The sequence below is a fragment of the Lycorma delicatula genome, chromosome 8 (genome assembly GCF_047948215.1).
Source record: "Lycorma delicatula isolate Av1 chromosome 8, ASM4794821v1, whole genome shotgun sequence".
Lineage (NCBI taxonomy): Eukaryota > Metazoa > Arthropoda > Insecta > Hemiptera > Fulgoridae > Lycorma > Lycorma delicatula.
This window is the reverse complement of record NC_134462.1, coordinates 97,552,718-97,569,624: the sequence shown is the minus strand read 5'-3', so window position 1 is coordinate 97,569,624 and position 16,907 is coordinate 97,552,718. Positions and strand designations below refer to the sequence as shown.

The 16,907-nt window shown below is 29.5% G+C and overlaps 1 protein-coding gene across 2 annotated transcripts in view; it reads right to left on the bottom strand.

Annotated features, from left to right (window-relative positions):
* The window catches only part of LOC142329562 (E3 ubiquitin-protein ligase MYCBP2-like), a 482,039-nt gene that overhangs the window by 79,904 nt on the left and 385,228 nt on the right, over window positions 1-16,907 (bottom strand). For both annotated transcript variants that reach the window (XM_075374241.1, XM_075374242.1), the window contains exons 12-16: window positions 16,540-16,662; window positions 11,193-11,356; window positions 6,945-7,192; window positions 5,773-5,949; window positions 3,826-4,213 (exon numbers count right to left, since the gene is read on the bottom strand). In XM_075374241.1, the coding sequence (XP_075230356.1) occupies window positions 3,826-4,213; window positions 5,773-5,949; window positions 6,945-7,192; window positions 11,193-11,356; window positions 16,540-16,662 (1,100 nt within the window). The remainder of the gene's footprint in view (window positions 1-3,825; window positions 4,214-5,772; window positions 5,950-6,944; window positions 7,193-11,192; window positions 11,357-16,539; window positions 16,663-16,907) is intronic.

Here is a 16,907-nt window from a genome sequence, read left to right as displayed (position 1 = left end):
TACCACAAGGTTTTAAGGTGCTATGTGCCATTGAAGACATTCAGGGACAATATGTATGTTTGTGACAATATATATATATATATATAGAGAGAGAGAGAGAGAGAGAGAGAGGAGAGTATGATCATTAAATTCAAACATTGTTCACAATATGTTTCCTGAAGCATACATATATAATCAAAATTGAGGAAAAGAATTTGAAATTGGAAATATAACTAATAAAACAAATAGTTAAACAAATTCTAAACAATACTTTTTTTAAAAAAAGGGTGACAGAAATAAAAATACATATCATAAGGAAATATAAATAACATATATGATATAAATGATAATGGAAGTACTTGAAGTAATAATAAGATTAATGAAATAAAACAATCAAAAAAATAATATATTTTCAAATTTAAAAATAAACACAGGTTAATGAATCCAGACAGACTAGGATGAATACTATTTAAATTAATAGAATAGGGAAAAGAAAGCAAATAGAAAAAATTCTGATAAATATAATTCAGTTACATGGAAGATTAACAAAGTCATATGGCTATTTTATAAATTTATTATTGTTTTTAACATTTATCAATCACATCTCATTTTTGAAAATTCAGTATTAAAAACACAAAAAAAATTAATAAGGTAAGAAAATTACTTTCTAATTTTAATTACATACGTTAACTATTACTTCATTTCATTTGAATATTAAATTTTTATATCAATAAGTTCAGTTATATAGCTAACAATATTATAAATATGTAACTGAAAAAGTTGTTTGCATATGTACAGCAATGGGCATGATGCAAGCAATACCAGGCCATAATTTCAGTTTTTTATAAAGTTTTATATATATATATATTTTCATAAAAATAAAAAATAAATTGATACTGATGTTCCTTCATTATACAACGATTTTAGAAAAAGAGATAAATTAAAGAAAGAGTCTTACTAACTGTGCATGTAGGAAACCATTACTACATGTAAATGTGTTTTTATTACATTCAACTTTCCCTTAGAAGTTTTTAGTTATTTACAAAACACAAAATATTTACTTCTCCATTAAACTTTACATAATTACATATATTATTTGTATTTGAATGATATTAAAAATAGCGACAACTGTCAATATTTATTTGGTTAAATAAATATGTATTTCTGTTAAGACAATTACTTTAAATGAAGTAACAAGATAATATAAGGCAGTCTTGTTTGTACAAGGGTTATTTTTTTTCAAGGTCTGATCGGTCGCATAATAAAAACCCACGTAAAAATCGGATGAACCTTTGCGCATATGTGTTGCACCGCTTCTCTAGTATGGCCTTCAATCACGCTGCATTACTTCATTTAGTTCTGAACACGCAGCTAGCACATAAACATGTCTACAACAATAGCATCTCCCGCCAAGTGTGAAGTGCGTGCGGTAAAACGATTTCTTCAGGCTGAGAGGTGTGATACAGCTGAAATTCATTGACGAATAAGTAATGTGCACGGTGAAACTTCAATGAATGACAGCAAAGTGCAACAATGGTGCAGGAACTTTAAAGCAGGACGTGCAGATGGACGTGTATGTTGCAGGTGTTCAGGGAAGATAGCGAGTGTCAACCGATGATCTCATTGAGCGAGTGGATGAGGCAATTCGAGAAAATCGTCGGTTCACAATTTCTACGAAGGGCAATTCAGAATAAGCGGAAAGGAATGTTGCCATCAGGCATTGTCTTTCTCCATGACAATGCTCGGCTGCACACTGCTGCTGTAACAAAGAAGCTCCTGCAGCGTTTTCGTTGGGAAGTGTTTGATCACCCATCATACAGCCCGGACTTGGCTCCATCAGATTTTCACCTCTTTGCTCACATGAAACGCTGGCTAGGAGGACAACATTTTGGCACAGACATCGAGCTGCAGACCAGCGTAGAAACATGGTTGAAAACACAGGCGGCTCTGTTCTATGAAGAGGGTATTGGAAAGTTGGTACCATGCTATGACAAATGTCTAAATCAGAGTGGTGACTATGTAGAGAAATAGCATAACTATGTAAGTACTTGTTACAAATAAAAAAATGTTTATTTTCACTGTGGTTTTAATTTTGTGACCGATCGGACCTTGAAAAAAAAATAACCATCGTATTTTACTGTTTTATGAATTCATTCAGACGAATGTTAGAATATTAGTAAATAGTAAAGAATGAATTATAAAATAACAAAATCACATATATATATATATATATAAATTTATTGATAAAAAAAGAAATGCATATATGATAAAAATTTACTTAAAATAATCTTATAACTCACATGAACTCAAACACCAGAGTACTCAACTGAAGTATGTTGGATAACCCGCCAATGTTTACTTAGTGAAGAGATGTTAATCATTCATTGCAGAGTCCAGATGATAGGAGATATGGCTGAAAATTACTTGTACTGTTCATGCAAAGCTTTTCTGCACCCAAGGAGTAGGGCCATGTTTCATAATGGTAAAGAACAGCACCCATCGTTGACATCCTGTGCTGATTATTTTGGATTTTTCTCTAAAGCTTTTTCACAGTTTCATGATAAACTTCTGACATTATTGTGGTTCCAGGCACCATAAATTCTGTCAGAAAATTCCCGCTTTGTCCCAAAACACTGCAACCATTATTTTTGGTTCGATAGCATCTACTTGATTGTATTTGCTTTATTTAGGATAAGATAGCTAGGAATTCTTTAAATGGCACCAACCTTTCTCACAACATTGCTGTCATTCATAACAATATTATTATGCAGATATGATACAACTGTTGATGGTTCTCAGCAGTGCTGTCTTTCCACTTGTAAAAAATTAACTATTATCAATCACCCCCACAGTCAGTGATAGAGACAATGAATAATAAATAACACATACTTACTTCATTAACCACTCCTTTACCAGCACTAAACAGAACTATGAGTGAGTGCGTAACCACTTACCTGCTACAACAAAATTATAGAATATTACAGCAATGTATGAACCAGATTATGGTTTTTACTGCACATTTACTATATTACTGTCACTAATTAATTTTCAACAACAAATAGAATGAAAATGTAAGATAACAAATAAAGAGTATCCCTTGTAAAACATACAATATATATTAAAATACTATAATAAACAGTAAGGCAAGAACGCTTCCCAAATCTTTTCACTCTGAAATGTCTTTACTGTAAAATTATAAAAAATCTAAAAAAAAAGATGTATTAAAAGAAACAGTTCAAAAACTAGTGAATACAATTTTAATAAACAATATATACATCAGACATCACATGTTACTAACATATAAGAACAAAAACAAGGAAACTCAAATATTACCTGCAAAAAAAAATTGTAAAGAAAGTATGATTAACTAATCAGAAATAAAAAGATTTAAAATCATGACAGGGTAGTGATTATAAAAACATTAACAACAGATTTTAAAGTGTAATAACATATAAGTAAAAATAAAAATTTCCGTGATAGATATGAATAATAATATGGTAATAATAGAAAAATAAAAAAATAAAAAATATTCTGGAAAAGTAATAAAGGTAAATAAATAAAACATTTATCAGTAAACAGACTGAATTTGTGAATAATCCACTTATCATGTTGGTTCATCACAATTGTTATTAATGGCAATTTTTATAATAAAAATAAAGTTTCACTCTGTCTTGTCATGTAAAGTAAAAATAAGTATGTTTTTAAATATGAAATTACTTAACATTTAATTTTTAGCAATTCATTTTTAAAGTATAGGACTTGATAAGCACTATGTGTTATTATTAAGCTTTCTTGCCTTTATTCATTTTATTTGCACATATATTTATTTATAAACATATTTAATACCTGAAGACAGCAAGCAGTCAACTCTTCCCACAATAGTACTAGACATTTAAGAGCAGGCGGTAACACCGTAACTGTCTGATAAGTACTACCACCACCAGAAGAAGCAGTAGCGCCAACTACAACCCCACCACCACCACCAGAACTGGTGCCACCATCTTCCTCACCAGATTTAAAACCTTCTTCTTTAATCATTCCCTGCTGCTGCTGAGTTTGTTGCTGCTGTGATTGTTGTGACTGAGATTGTGATTGTTGTTTCTGTTTCCTATGTCGATTCGCATTTGCATTAGCGGCCGATCGCGTTAAAGTTTCTAATGTTGAAGGTTTAATATGCAAATAGCTACCAGCTGTACTAACTTCTACAGAATGACGCTGATTTGTAACACGTTGCCTATAACACAATAAATAAACTGCAAAAGTATTCTGTACTAATAATTATTATAACCAACTAATTTTTTTTTTATATTATACATTATAAATGAAGGTTTATTTCTGAGTTTAATTGTACAGCAATCATCAACTCAGTATGGCAATAAACTCTCTACACCAACTATCTATGCTATTTCATAACTACATGTCTAATGATAAGTGTCGTGCCAGAAAACAATTTTGGATAAACTTTAAATCTTTAAAGAAGTAAATGTAAGTTTTTAGGAGGAGGGAGGCCCAGCTTTACCTAATAAGCACCACAGCTATTAGTTTGGCTTTCTGTCTGATTTCTGGATGGAAACAAGGGATCCCTAACAATCCCACAAATGCAGTTGCTACTTTACACTCAGCATCAGTAAAGACGCATCTGCTTTACTGGCTGTTCGCAAGTAATAATATGGATCATCTACAGAATTAAAGGCATCATGTACAAAGTTTAGCTCTGTGGAACTAAGACAATTATTTTGAGAAAGAAGCCTGCTTCTTTATCCAAGGAAGAAGGGAGAAGGAAAAAGAATGAGAATAGAGAAGCGGACAATCAACCCCCAGAAAGGACGATTCTGATCAAGCAGTTTGATCATCTTGCCTGCGATCAGTTAATTTTTTAATTGATTGTTAATTTGGCCAGTATTAATTAATTTAAAGAATTTATTTTTATTGAAAACTGACCTTCACTTTAGTCACCACTTTAGAAAAAATTATGAACCAGTCTTTAGACAGATTTTAATTAATCTAATAGAAAAAAATGATTTAAAGAAAAAATATATAGTGCAATATAGCAAATAGTTACTTGGCAATAAACAACATTACAAAAAAATGTTTGATAATGCTTTATTTAAAATTCACTAAGCAGTAAAAGAATATATATTTTTTTAAGCCATCAAAATGATGATTGCAATAACAAAACAATGGGATTTCATAATCAAAACATTAAAAATGTGGGAGTCCTCATCAATATACATGATCTTAACAGTTCAACAAACATTAAAGCTCTTCTAAAAAAATAAGATAGAAGTTACCATTGCACCAAAATAGTTATGAAAATCATGACGAAGTGGGTATTGTTAAGCATTACATTTTTTAAAAATAATTTTATATTCTAAGACAAAATAAAAAAAAATTAGCTTCTGAATATAGGGAAGGATAGTATGGCATTATACTACTGATAATATGTACTTCATGCAATGCAGAATTAAAAAGAAATAAAGGTGCTGCGTAAGCCAGAATTATTCATATTATATATATATATATATATATGTGTGTGTGTATGTGTGTGTGTGTGCACATGCATGTTTCAATGAAGGAAACAAACACACATGTGTAAGTGTGTGATTTTAAAAATTGGACATACTTTTTTAAAAACTTGAAATCAATCACTTGAAAATAGATTAATTAAAAAATTTATTAAATTTACCACTTAAATATACTGTACATTAGTATACTTCAATAATCAGATAAAAGTAATTAAAATTAAGAATTATTTGTATCAAGTGAAAATTCAAAGATTTATTTTATGTTTACCTATCAGTATGTCTTGTAATAACAAGAGCTCCTTGTTTTGGTAATGTAGGATGAAATTTAAGAAATGATGCACATGCCATAGCATCATGTACAATGCCTTCATGCCACAGAAATGCAGCAAATGTTGCTCTTAAGCTCTCTGCCACAGAGGGACTCAATGCTTCCTTAACTGGTTCCCTAAAATATTAAAAAAAAAAATCAATATCAACTAAGAACAATGAAAAATGTAATAAAAAACTTTAGATAACCATCAATAAATAAAACATCAATGAATTTTTACAAAGTAAAAAGTAAAGGAAGTATTGCAATCATGAAAAATGTAGGTTTTCAGATTTCAACAGAAATATCGATTTTGACTAGTTTTGGCATGATGTCTGTACGAGTACATAAGTACGTCTGTACTGTACATACATACATATGTATCTCGCATAACTCGTATTCTCGCTGTAGAATGTTAAAATTTTGGATTTAGGAGTGTTGTAACATCTATTTGTGCACCTACTCTTTTGATTGCAATCGACTGGGCCAAAAGTGTCCAAAAAAACCCACATCGGATCAAATCCGACTTAATTTCCTTTTTTTTTTAATTTTAATATATTGATTTATTAATAATTATTAACCTCTGATTGAAAAACATTATGAAAAAAATCAGAAGTTATTAGTGAAATAAAATTTTATGTACTACTAATTTTAATTCAAAAGTTTTTACAGAGGTTAATAATTATTAATAAATCAAAATATTTAAATTTAAAAAAAAATTTTTTTTAAATGAATGTATATGAAGTCAGATTCGAACTGATGTGTGCATGCTTACGGATTCTACACGTTGTCACCTATAACACATAACTACTTGAGTGATGTGAAACAAAATTAATATATAAACTAATATAAAATGCTGATACAGACACAACAAAAAATTTTAATGCAATATGGTGTCTACCACAATACAATTGTGTAACTGTCTACTTTATTAAAGAATTGGAGGATCATATCTCACTTTCAAATAAAATACATTTAAATGAAGTGCAGCAAAAAATGTGTATATGTAATCTAATAGGCGTACAAGGAAGTCATATGGTGTCTACATCAGATTTTTTACTAATGTATGTGGCTGTGGATTTTTGATTTACAATATTTTTTTAGATACAAAGAAAATAAAAGTAAATACAGACCTATTAGTAGAATGTTGTTGAGAATGGTGTGCTCTTAGGTTGTTCAACTGTTGCGGTGATGAATGAGCTGGTGAAGCTGGTGATATTGTACGTTTGTTACGACCAGGTCTTTCTTTACGGCTTAATTTGGGTGACAATTTATTTTCATCTTTTCCACCACCAGTTCCAATACTGAAATGACCTTTTACACCTTCAGGTGAGGTCTGAGTACCAGCTTGTGCCATCAGTTTAGAACTAGAATCTGACTCCTAAAAAAAAATAATAAATTAATGAATGAATATTAATCAGATAAGATATTAAAAAAAGATCAGTCAATTCAGAATTACAACATGAATTAAATATGAAAAACATTAAATAACTGTTGGTTGTCAACTGACATTCAATAAACCTTTTGGGAGATATTTATTAAACATCTATTAGTAAAATTACAAATTGATAATAGAAAATTGTGAATTACAATGTCAGAGAGGCATATTTAATACTCAAGTTTTAATTAATATGGGAATAAAGGGATGTGTAGAGAAACAAAGCTCAATAAAGACAAAGCTAGAAATATATAAATCAGAGCTAGTTTAAAAGATTAACACCGAATGGAAAGAAATGGCAAATAACATCAACTAAATCAAATTATCAATTAATGATTTTAATAGAAAAATTAAAGACATCATTGAAATCTGTTTGTTAGGTAGAGTGTGAAAAGAAGAGGTTTTACGATAAAAACAGAAAAAAGTTTTTACAACAGAATTTTTTAAATGGAAGGACATGTATTATGTCATCAAGAGTTAGTAAATTTTGAATGTAACGATGGTTATAGTGAAAAATTATATAAAATTTAAGAAATCAAATAATATACCTTTATCCACACTTTATAATAAAAAATAAATAAGATTCTTTATCCTATGATTAGCAATTAAAAATTTAGTACCATCAGAAACCTTTTTCTGTATAGAAAACCATGTTTTATTTAGAAGTAATTTTTTTTTAATGTTAATAATAAATATGTGAAACCTTTCAAAAGAGATGCAATTATTTTGGGATGGTAGTATTCCAGACATGTATTTTTTACATGAATTTTAAAGAATTATATATGGTAATTTGTTTTATAAAACCAATTCCAGAGGCTAAACAGAAAAAAAAAGTTAAATAGATAAAATGCATATTTGCTTTACTTAAAATTATATTTATTCAAATTTTTAATTTTAATTTGATTTTATGCTTTGACACCATATTTTTATGTATATAAATTTTTTTTTACAATTTAATTTTTAATATAATTTAATTATTTTCATATTTTAAAATTTTGTTTTAATTAGATCTTTAATTTTTAATTTAACTGAATAAAATTTTTAATTCTTAAAATAGGATTGAATGCTTTAAATTTTAAATAACATAAATAAATAAATGATATGTTATATTTTGTGAAGTTTATGATATAATTTGAGATGAATATATGAATATGTAATGCAGCTGATAATGTGAGTAAATCACGAAAGTGCTCCTACATATATGGTGAAATAAGGTAAGTCATCCTACTTTATTCAATTATTCTGTACTTAAGTTGATCTAATAAAATAATAAGATAAATATATTTGCATGTAGTACAGATGAGTATGGATCTTAAAAGAATTGATTTAAAAAAAAATTATATATATATATATACACATACACATAGGGTTTTATAAAAACCATTTTAGAATTCTGTGGATGGTCCCCCACATTGAAATAAAGAAAAAACTTTATATCAACAAATTTCTAGTTTAATTTCCAGCTATTTGCCATTTTGTATTTTTAACATAATATTTATTTCTTAGGAATGGTTAATTGTATCGAGCTGAAATTTCATATACTGCCAGGATACATGGGATTTACTTACATAAAAATAATGATCCAGATCTCCCAATCAATTTCAAAATTGCAGCCATGTAATTTCTTTTAATCGTTAATATCTTTTCAACTGTTTGTTTATTTAAATGTTATGCACAAAAACTTTTAGCATTTTCTGACAAAGAAAATGACACCTTATTTATTCAAATCCATTCACAAATAACAAAGCTATGGCAAAAATTCTTGAATTGAGTCACTAGTTTAAAAAAGGAGTTTTCATTTCCTCCTGAATAAAATTAAATAACTCGACACAATCTCAACTGGAATAATTTTATTAAGGTTATCATAATAAATTATAATTTAATAATATTGAACATATTACAATAAAATATTATTAAAAATCATGAAAATATTATAATAAAGAAGACTAATATTGAAAAATGACTTGCATTATAACAGATGTAAACAGTGAATGCCATTGTTGTAAATGTTAATAAAATTTAATATCCAGATTGTCTTTCGCTATAGACCAAGTGAATATATTGATCTGTCCTGTAAAAGTTAATTAATTATCTTTTTTACCATTATCTTTTTTACCATGGCAGGTAATGTGAATCATATTTATACTAACTTAGAAATGGCTGATATGCATTTAATATACGGTCTCACACACTGCCACAACCTTGAGGTGAAATGACTGTATTAGAAACATTTTCTCAATTGAGTGTTATCTTCTCAGGCACTGTTTTGACAGCTCAGAGAAACAGCAGGCTTAAAACCTGAAAAACTTGATAAATCAGGGCAACCACATTCAATATGTAAACCTGAATTCAAGCAGGGTGTGTTAGATGTTAACATCTAACAATCTTGAAAAAACTATTAGAGAACTGGCCTTGAAGTTTAATGTTAGTAATGCAAAAGTTTGGAAGGTTTTGCTTGAGCAGCAATTCCATGTCTATCACTATCAGCAAGTACAAGCTATATTACCTGAGGATTATACTAATTGAGTTTGTCTATGCCAAGGCTTATCCAAATTTTTTGAATGATATTTTCTTTACCAATGAAGCCAAATTTATAAGATAGGCCATTTTTAACATCCCACTTGTAATCAATTGAAACCCCTCATGCCACTTCAGAGATCTGTCACCAATATCAGTTTTCTGTAAACATACGAGCTGATATTCTGAATGACCACTTATTTGTCTGTTTTTTATCTGAAATGGTCAATCGTGAAAGATATTTACATTTCTTGATGGCTGATCTTCCACTTTTACTTAAAGATTTGCCACTAAACACATGCAACAAAATGTGGTTCATGCTGGATGGGGCTGTGGCTCAACACAGGTTACAAGTTCAAGATTACCTAAATGAAGCACATCCAAACAGAGAATTATTGAGAAGGCCCAGTAGCATAGCTTACAAGATCTCCCAATCTCAATCCTCTTGAGTTTTTCTTAAGAGGCAACAATTTAAAGACACTTGTATATGACACTCATGTGGATATCATAGAAGAATTGTGCACAAGAATTCTAAATGGAGTTGAGAGGATTCGTCAGACATCTGGCATGTTTGAAAGAATCAATGGAAAAACATCTGGATGTATGTATTTGAATGAGAGCTGTCATTTTGAACAGCTATTGTAGTTTCTTTTATTAATTTTTTATTATCTGATATAATAATTTAATTATGTTAAATAAATTTTAATTAACAAAAGAATCAATTTGTTTAATAACCAGTGTCTGTTCATTAAATGAAAATTGTGTAATGCAAATTATTTTCAATATTAATATTATTTATTATTATAATATTTTCATGACTTCAATAATATTTTATTTTAATAAAATATTTTCATATTATTAAATTATTATAACATTGACAAAATTATTCCAGTTGAGATCGTGTTGTTGAGTTATTTAATTTTATTCAGGAGGAGAAGGAAACTGGTTTTCTAATCTAGAGTCTCACTTCAAGAATTTTTGCCATAACTTTGTTATTTACAGACAGATTTGAATAAATAAGGTATAATTTTCTTTTGTCATAAAACGCTTAACATTTAAAAAAAAAAATAAAATTGAAATAAGCCAGCAGTTGCAAAGATATTAACAATTAAAAAGTTTTCATGGTCACCATTTTCAAATTGAAGAGATCAGGTTTTTATTTTTATAAAAGTAAACCTCTAGGTACCCTAGCAATATATGAAATTTCAGCTAGATACGATTTTATGTTAAAAATAAATAACATTAATCTGTCTTAATTTATGTCAAAAGTTGATATTACTGGCAATCAATAGAGCATACCCAATTTATTTAATATGGAACCATGAATTTTTCAAAAGAATTATTTTTAAAAAAGTTTTCAAAAAAGTTGTTTTAAAAGGAGTAGATGAGTAGTTTTGGACACCTGGTACATAAATGGCATACTTACAATTGTGTCCTTGTCTTTAGTTTTCTTTGGAGTATCACTAGGTGTATATATTGAACTGCTGCTTGGAGAAGGAGAAGCAGATGGTGTAGGATCTCTAGTCAAACTGCTGACCAACGCACTGGTATCACTTTGAGTTGATCCTCTGCGACCACTCTCAGCTGATACTGCTGGTGCAAAACAAATAAATATCAACTTCTTAATGATATAACATGAAAAATGAGAAACAATTCATGTTTCTCTGGCAAATAATCTTTTGACATACATGTCATAGTGTCTAATTAACCACTTTATTAAGAGTAGGAAGTCCAATACCTACCATCAAAGGACATCTACATATAAAACTTAAGCACCAAATTTTACAGAATAAATATTTTCAGAAACTACAGAAAGCAAGGCAAAACAAAATATATCACTTTGTTAAATTTAAAATAAAGGAAATTAGTAACTATACAAAAAGATTCTGCAAAGCCACTGAAGATAAAAAGTGACAAAATAAACCTCCTCCCTTCAAATCGCTTCACCTGTCTACTAAGAGACAAAAATTATGTCCAGGATAATAAGAATATGTAATATTAAGGGGATACTAGAGGGGATGATGCCCACTGGTAGCCAATATAAGTCAACAGCAAAAACAGGCAAAGGGGAAAAAACCTAAAGGAAGAAACGATAAAGTGAAAAGAAGATGGATAGATCTTTAAACAGATGGCAACTTGTGCAAGCCAACAGAACCAAAATAAAAAAAAATTATATTATCTAACAACAGAAATGAAAAGGAAAAGACTTCAATTGCAGGATGAGCTGTACAGAAGTAGTCCACTTGAAAAAAGTAAAGTAGCCTTTGACCAATAAGATAGCCTATTCAATGTCTGCTCAATTAGAGGCATACATAACTATGAAACACAGAGATAATTGAATCAAAGAAATTATTTGAAATTAAAATAAAAATTAAATGAAATAAAATTTAAATTAAATAAAATTTAAATTGTACTTTAAAATAAAAATTGTACAATAACTGTAACATCAGTTGTTCTAATGTACACAAACAGCTGTAAGCAGTAGATGATCAGTTTTATTAACCAACTGGAAGAGAATACAGATGTCTCTTTCCTACATCTCTCATGTAATGATTTTTTTAAATATACATACAGAGTGATTCACAAAGAATAACAAACTTTCAGGATATGTTCTACTAATGAAAATAAAGGAGAAAGTTCATAATAAATATGGATTCAGAAACGATTCGTATTCGAGTTACAGCTAGCAAAATATTTCCCTGATTTGCCCGATTTTGGCATCTGGGGGTAAAAGACAAAAAAAAGAGGTCAAAACGTACACTATTTTATGTTTGGCTTAAGTAACTTTATTAAATGGATAACAAATACATAAAATAATGAATTTAGTAGAGAATTTGATTGTGAGTAAAATGGTTTGAATAAAGTCCACAGAAACTAAATACAAACAAGAATTTTGTAGTTTATTAAAAAAAAAAACATTCAAAATGTGGCAGATTTTAACCATGTGTTAATGAAAAAAAACTGCCTCTATTACAAAACAAAAGAATTAAATATTTTAGAAAAATAAAATTTACAAACCCAATCAATAAAACCAATTTTCAAACATTTAATAAACTGCTTAAAATGTCCTGTGCTGCAGTGGCTAAAGCACTCTGCCCAATGAACAATGTTTATGGTGACTTTCCGTATTTCAAAAGGTTGTTTTCTATTAGTGACACTGAAGTGAGAATTCTAATAACTAACTATTCTCTTTTATTATACTTCTGTTCATATACTTATGATTTGAAGTGGTCCCACAGGTGTTAAGTCAGGTAACCTTAAGGCCAGTTCATAGGTCCGCCACGTTCAATCCACTTGTTTAAAATGATTGCATTTCTGTGTTACAAAACTGCTAGAGAAAAGTGTGGAATTTCCCAATTGTGTTGGAAAATCATCTACCTTCTTGTTTTCAGAAGAACATCACCCAATAAAAATTAGTTTTAAAATGTTTAAGTTGAACCACCTGAAACATTCTCTTAAAAAATATAAATGGTACTAATATTTTGTTGCCTATAATACAACACATAACTTTACTTGGAACCTGGTTCAGCACCACCCAGTTTTGACAGTGCTATGTGGATATTTATGACTCCATGTGCAACTATGGATTAACTATGGATTAATTTTTGAATTAAGAATTTCACTTTGAATAAATGTATTTTAATCAGTAAACAAAATAGAATCTGTGTAATTAACAGTTTTCAAGAAACCAGTGAAAAAAATTTTAAACGTAAAATCTCTAGGAAGTAAATTTTGTACCTTTTTTAGATTAATAGAATGGAGTTTATATTTTCAAAATATTTGCCATACCTTACTTTGTATTAAACCAGTGCAATAAGAAATTCTGTTACTGATGTCTGGACTATGTTCAGTGTGCTGAATTACATTTTCTTCTTCCCCAACAGTATGTTGTTCTTGCCGTTCAACAATATATGAATAAGATGGCAGTGTCTTCTTCACTGCAATCCAATGATATATAAGTAACAAAATACTGAAGCACAGGATCTGTGGAATAGAATCCTCATATTCAGAAATCTTTGATGATATTCACACTGTGCAACTCATGCGTTTCCATTGCAGAACCCATAAACAAAAATGATGTCTGCATATTCTTCATAGGAAAATTTATAAGATATTGTTAGACAATACATACACATACTATTCCACTCATTTATTTGAATATTTATTGCTGTTCAAATGCAATACACAAAACTTAATGTTGGAATCAGCTGTTATTATTGCCCACTAATGAAATAAATTATTTCAAACAAATTTAGAATTAGCTTTAAAGATAGACGTTTAATAAATTTGATTTATTTTTTTTTTTAATTTTTGTTAGTTTATTTTTCTAAAATATACAATTATTTTGTTTTGTAATACTGACAATTTTGTTTCTATTATTACCTACTTAAAATCTGCCACATTTTGATATATTTTGTTTTGTGTAAAATAACTTTTGTGTTTATCCATTTAACAAAGTTATTTTACTCTGAACATAGAATAGTGCAAACTGATAATTATTTGCCTGTTTTTATTTCCTCCATTAAATTTAATAAAAATTATTAATAATAAATAATAATAGTAAATTAATAAAAATTATCAGCTTGCACAATGGTGCACAACTGCACAAAAAAAAAATTGTAAATTGTCTGCAACAACTCGATTGTTTGCTTAATAAATTTTCTATATGAAAAAATTGGTTCAAACAAATAATTAAATAAGGTTATTGAGGATTAGAAAATTAAGATGGCCGCTATTTTGAAATCTTTGAAGGTGACGTTTTAATTTTTTTTTATTTTGTAGAATAAAATACTATCCTTAATTTTACCAAATTTAATTGCAGTAGGTTTACCCGTTCCTGAGAAATAATTTTTTTGTTAAAAATTACAAAATGGCATCCAGAAGGAAAACAAAGCAAAATAGGAGTTATGTCGATATGAAATTTTTTGCCCATTATGGTGTCATGTATCAGTACCTGAAGTTTGGGGAATACATCCCGGAACACTCTGTGTAGTGGAAAATGATACATGAAAAAAGTTAAAAACATTCAAAAAAATTATATTTTTTTTTAGTTTTTTTCTATTGCCCCACCCCCAAAAATCACCTCCCAAGAAAATTGTTTGATCTCTCTACAATTACTATGTTAAAAGAAAGAAACTAAAAAAAAATTCCACTGAAAAATGAACAAACAATAAAATAAAAATTTACCTAAGATTTATTTTTTTGAGGTGCAAGTGAATTATGATGTCGTTATTTTTAAATTCTGATCGGTTCCCCTACCACCTATATTGCCTACAAATATATTTTTGGGTCGTTTGCAATACTACAATGCCTAGAAAGGCATAAAACAATATGCAATAAAAAAACAAATTTTTCGATTTTTTGGAAAGTGGAGAATTTGGGGAAAAGTTTTTTTACTTCCTTGTACGAAGTAAAGGTAATATTGTGATCGGGAAAAATTTCGGTTTTCAGATTTCAACGAAAATATCCATTTTGACCACCCCTGAATCCATTTTGACTAGTTTCGGCATGACGTCTATACGTACGTATATATATATATATATATATATATATATATATATATATATCGCATAACTCAAAAACGATTAGCCGTAGGATGTTGAAATTTTGGATTTAGGAGTGTTGTAACATCTAGTTGTGCACCTCTCCTTTTTCATTGCAATCGACTGGACCAAAAGTGTCCAAAAAAAGCACAAAATCCAAATCAATTTGGATTTTAGACTTTTTCTTAACTGCAATATTTAGCCCTCACTGAGAGATTTTCAACGATATATCATAAGTCCTAGTTATTTTCATTGGTTCCAGAGTTATAACCAACTGAAATTTTAATTAATGATATTTTGATTTTCCCCGGCTCCTGCGCGGACCGGAATGAGGTTGCGATACCCGTTATGTGACCTCAATTGGTCGACTTATTTGGGTGTAGGTCTGAATTTCTATGTTCGTAAAACATAACTCTGATTGGTATGAGTGTAGCACTGATTTAACTTTAAACTCACTTGTTTTCTGAGGCATTCACAGTCACGAACGGTGTTGTCAAATCTTTACTAGGCGCGGAGTTCGCGCTTCCGCGGTTTCGGTCAGTTAGTTTGAGGAAATCATGTTAGATTGGATGTGAAGATGTCCGTTTGAAGCCTACGTGAAGGCGAAATTTGATATGTATTTTACTGACGCAAATGTCTGCCGAGGCATTTACATCGGTGGCATCCCGACCGAGGCCTGGCTGATGACTGTGAGATGTAATCAGTTAGAGGGTCTAAAGACGACCTCCGGTAAAGCCCCTCAAGGCTGGGAACGGAGGGAATGATGTGGCGACCGGTAACGTCACAAGGTGGGTGTCTTCTCCCTACGGGGTTGGGATGTTTGGTTGCTTTACCAAAAATTGCTCTTTACACATTTAAACTTAATTTAAGTGAAATTTATTATTATTATTATTATTAATATATAACACAAAGTACGTGTAGTATTAGAATACGTAAATCCTAATACACTCTGTTTTTTCAGATACTTGAAATCACTCATTAGTTCTACTTTTTCTTTATCTATTCTTTTCCTTAGTATGTCCAACACCGGTTTTAAATAAAACTCTTCAGCATTCTATTTAATAGTCCTTCACTTTCTGATTGTTCACCTATAGCAACTAAACTATCATTAACACCCTACCGAATTACCAAATGCAATCTAATTTTTCTTTATTTATTTTCTATTACAAAAATAAAGAGAACTGAAACAAGAATTAATGTAAGAAATACCATAAAATTAGTGCAACAAACCTAAAGGTGATAAAGGTATACTTCTGGGTGATGTCCCTAACGGAGGACTGCTACTTCTACTGTCAGCCAAACAACGTCCCCTCATACTACCACCACAAGCACCACCGGTACTAGTACCTGCCCCTGCGAAACAATACAAAAGAAAATCAAGGTCACTTACAGTTCCTATTTTTACAAAATACCTTAACAAACTTGAATTAATAAACTTTGCTATTATTTTGTACGTAACGTAAAATAGATAAGCCTATCATGACTGAATAAAAACTGTATACTTAAATAACGTAGCTAAATCGGATTTAAATAAATGACTTAACAAAATTATTTAAGAAAAAAATTAGATTATACGCAAAATTTTAAATTAGACTTAT